General features: G+C 34.7%; 1 protein-coding gene across 1 annotated transcript; it reads right to left on the reverse strand.

Annotated features, from left to right (window-relative positions):
- Positions 1–3,651: 3,651 nt before the first annotated feature.
- Positions 3,652–4,287, reverse strand: LOC133199915 (uncharacterized protein F54H12.2-like). Its single transcript, XM_061335719.1, has one exon. It carries the CDS (start codon positions 4,285–4,287, stop codon positions 3,652–3,654), a length of 636 nt encoding a protein of 211 aa, XP_061191703.1.
- Between the last annotated feature and the right edge of the window lie 212 nt (positions 4,288–4,499).

The raw sequence follows: 4,499 nt of genomic DNA on the forward strand, positions 1-4,499 counted from the left end.
TGATAGAAGATGAGGAATTGTACGAAATAGAAAGGTGTAAAAAAAAAATTGAATTTGAACTTGCCCATTCAGATCGGCTACTTCATCTTGCAGTATGCAAAACTGCACATGTTGCAATTCTATTATGACTTCATGGATAAATTTGTAAACCGTGTAGACTTTGAATACTGCGAGATGGACACCGACTCTGCTTACATGGCAATATCGGGTTCTACCTTTGAGTCTGTGATTAAAATCGAATATGAGGGGGACGAGATCATTGGTCTTTGTTCCAAGACTTACATCGTTTCAGCTCGAAAGCAAGTGTCGCTTTCAAGCGCCGTGATTACGGCGGAGCGCTTACTTAAACGCGCTAAGAAATGTAAATCACTGAACAGGCGGAAAAATATTAAACAAAGAGATATCACCCATTGTAAATTTTCATGCAAAGGTGTTTCAAAGAAAAGAGTAAAAGCACCCCTGACCACTTTTAGAAATGTTTTAAAAACTCAAAAACAAGCTTTTGGAATAAATATGGGTTTTAAACTTCACAATAACCAAATATGCACTAATCGTCAAGTGAGGAATGGTTTTTCCTACTTTTATTGTAAAAGAAAAGTACTAGCTGACGGTGTGAGTACAGAACCATTAGATATAGAACTGTGTCCTTTAAAAACTAAAAAGAATAATGAAATCGAAATTGATGAATTTGATTTAAATCTTATTCATCTTCTAGAAGATGTCGAATAAAAAAACTCGATAAACAATTAACTGTCGAATATGACTGAATAAATGTGAAGTTTTAGACAATGGAAAGGGGGGAGGACTTCATGGTTGAGACTGTGTTTAACTTCATTGACAGGTTTTGTTTTTTTTTTATATTACTCACAGATATATCATTCTATTATTAGAAGTATATCGCGTTACTTGTACATATTTAAGAGTTACTCTCAATATTGTTTATTAAACTGTCTCCATCTCTGGTCATGCGTGAGTCAGGCACAGACCAAATACATTGTATATAGATTTATGAGAAAATATTTTGTTACATCCTAGTTGTTATTTACATATACCTAATCATATAAATAATAAATGTTGATAAATAGATTTTGTATTGTCGTGTTTTTTGTAGTTTATAAGTAATCTTTTTTCTTATTCAGTAAAAAGTTTATAAGAAGTAAATTAATGTAATGGTATTGTTTTTAATTATGGAAAGACCCAATAGTACTTCAACAGAATCTTGGAGCTTTCTAGGGAGTAAACTCCCGAAATCGGAAATAGTATATTTCTGTCAAATGACAGTGGTATATATCATCATAATCACTTCTATAGTTAATCTGTCATTAAAAAACGGCTCCTCTGAACTCTGGATATCTTTGCTGAGTAGTGCCATAGGTTATGTCTTACCCAACCCGTCTTTAAAGGCTGATAAGATATAAGAACCCTACCCTACTGCAGAAGGATTAGATGAATAAACAAGATGAGTATTCCTTTTCAACCTTGTTCGAGCATGTGTATTAGTGGCCAAACAGGTAGCGGAAAGACAAGATTTGTATATCGGTTACTGACTCATTTAGATGACATGTATGTAAAGGAGCCCCCCAAAACAATTTTATATTGTTACGGAATTCATCAGCCTTTATTTGACGTAATAGAGCAACATATTTCTAACTTGAAATTACATCACGGGATACCTTCTAATGAAACAATTCAAGATTTGACTTCCGATCGTCAGCACACATCAATAGTTTTAGACGATTTAATGCATCGAGTGGTACAAGATGTAGACATGGAACTTTTATTTACGCAAGGCTGTCATCACCGACGTCTCAGCGTCATTTTTATTACCCAAAATATTTTTCCGAGAGGCTCTAAATCTCGAACCATAGCCTTAAATACGTATTATTTAGTACTCATGAAAAACATGAGAAATGCCTCGCAGATATCTATGCTAGGCCGACAGCTATACCAGGACGCTCTAAATTATTAATAGACGCTTACACAGATGCAAAGAAACGAGCTTTTGGGTACCTCGTAGTTGATACGTCACCAAAAGGCAACGACAAATATAGACTCCGAACCAACATATTTCCGGATGAAGAACCCATAGTTTACACCAGTTTATAAGAATGCGCTTTCAAGTTTGTCTTAAAAATGAGTTCCTTAGTTAGAGACCAGAAATCCTTTTTAGAACTTTTACTACAAACATCCACCGCACAAAGAAAGCTGTTACTGAGTTCTGTGACGAAACCACAATTACAAGTGTTGGGAGAAATAGCTGCGAACGTCATACATAGTGTCATTGTACTTAACCAAAGTGAGAAAAATATACATAAAAAGCACAAATCATTTCTTCTAGTTTTGGGGGATAAGACGGCGTCGCGAAAAAGCAAGTTACTTCTATTAAAAAGAAAACATCGGATCGTTCCCATTTTTCAAAAAAATCGTAAAACCTTTCCTAAGAAGATGGTGGACGTAATGCAAAAATCTGTTTTGGTACCATACGACAAATACCAACGTCTGTTGTCTCTCCAAGAGTCGCATCAGGAAGATTTTAAACAAAGTTCTACAGAAATACCTGAACACAAACCTGAAGATATGACTAAACCTGATGAGTTACAACAGGAGAAAAATAACCAAAGCTCACAGACCGAGAATTTGGTGGATTCTGAAACTAAAGAGGATTTTTTGCGTAAATCCCCTGTGCCTTTAATAAAAATACAAACAGGACTCCAAAAGACTTTAAAAATTGCAAAAAAGATTCTGAAAAGCGCAAAGAAACCATATTCTCGATACAGACTTAATAAAACTTGGATTCAATTTTAAACCATATTCACTGTTCTATTATTGATTATTAATGCTGCATACTAATAAAGAATTATATATTATTTCTTATTCTTTAGTTATCTATTTAACGGGATTTACAGGTAATTCTCTAATGTAAAAGATTATTCTAAAGAAATAAACCAATTTCGTATGTGAATTTTATTAGACGATAATTACTAGTAGGTTTTAGGGGGGTGTTTTTTTTTTGTTTTTTTTTTAGTTTTTTTTTTTTTTAGTCAAGTCTGTGTTTTATCGAAATAGTTACTTAGTATGAACTCAATTTGAAGGTTTTTGTTAGCAGCAATTAAGACACAATATATGTTCTATTCATGTTTCATTTTCATTAAAATTTTAAATATTATTTTCATATTAAAAAACTCAACGTAAAAAGAAAATTGTTCTTAAAATATTTTATTGATGCAATTGTTTTACATAGTTAGAGACCAAACGGTCGTTTTCATGCAGATGTGATACACTAAAATCATGCATAATGTTTTTCGTGGAAAATCCCACATTTCTTTTAACAATGAAATAAATACAATAATGTCCACACACTAGACGTTTCTGATTGGATTCTAGAACGGGAGTATTGATATTTAGGACCGTTAATTGTCAAAATGTATCTGAATCTGGTGTTGTAAAATTCCGGAGAGTTTCCTAGAGAATCAAAAAATTCTGCTGGGCCTCTTAAAGGAAAGTGAAAAGCGACCCAATGCATTCCTCTTCCTCCGCATCTGTCTGTATTGACTACCCAAAACCTATGTTTCCTGGCGTTGGTTGGAAATTCATCAGCACACGTAACTTTTACGTCATATCTCGACAAATAAGATTTCAATTCAAAGTTATTCATTTGAAAATAATGCTTCGAGATTGGTCTATGTGAAGAATTTGTGGAAATTTTCCGTACAAGATTAATGTTGCGCTCTCCGGTAATGGAAATGCAAATTTGAGTTCTAGGCGACAATGTCCTTTTCTTCTTATGTTAAAATCTATGTAGGGGTTGATGTCTAAGACGTACAATGCATTCCCTTTCGGATATTCTTCACGTTCTACGTAAACGTTTTCTCTACCCGAAACCAGGGTTTGGTAAGCTTCCAAGTAAGTATGAGACTGGTAGTTAGGCTGAAGAGGTTTGGTTGGAAACGACTGTCCGTCTACATAGAAGGCCACAAAATTACAATCAAAGGACTGAAAGTTAAAAGGTGATTTCTTATAATCTCCACTGAATGCACTGCTTGATACCAATCCTAGAATGAGGGTGGAGGGAACTTCTCCCTGAAATACGTCGTCCATGGTAAAACCGAATTCTCCTTTAGCGATGGAAGCTATTTTCAGATTAGAAAATAAGTACGGATATATGGCAGGAAACTTTTCTAGCATTTTGACATGAGCCATGGTCAGAGCAGGATTCGGTCTCTGGATACATAGCTTAAAACTAGCATCGACAATCTGAACTTTGTAATCTAAACCAGACACTGACATCAGTTTGAAGGCATCCTTACTAGGCCACAATTTTAACGAGAGTTATACTCCATTTAACATTAAACGGTCCTGTTGGAAGAGGTCAACCTGCAGGGGGCCTTCCAAATCTAGTATTTTGCCTTCTTTAGTAAATAAATAACGTAGGTACAACCCTGAATTCATGCCCTTGATAGGATCGGCATCGTCGGGATCGTTGGAGTCCTTAATGAAAA

This window comes from Saccostrea echinata, unplaced genomic scaffold (genome assembly GCF_033153115.1).
Source record: "Saccostrea echinata isolate AGI-Se365-2 ecotype Australia unplaced genomic scaffold, CSIRO_AGI_Sech_v1 ptg000036l, whole genome shotgun sequence".
NCBI classification, from domain to species: domain Eukaryota; kingdom Metazoa; phylum Mollusca; class Bivalvia; order Ostreida; family Ostreidae; genus Saccostrea; species Saccostrea echinata.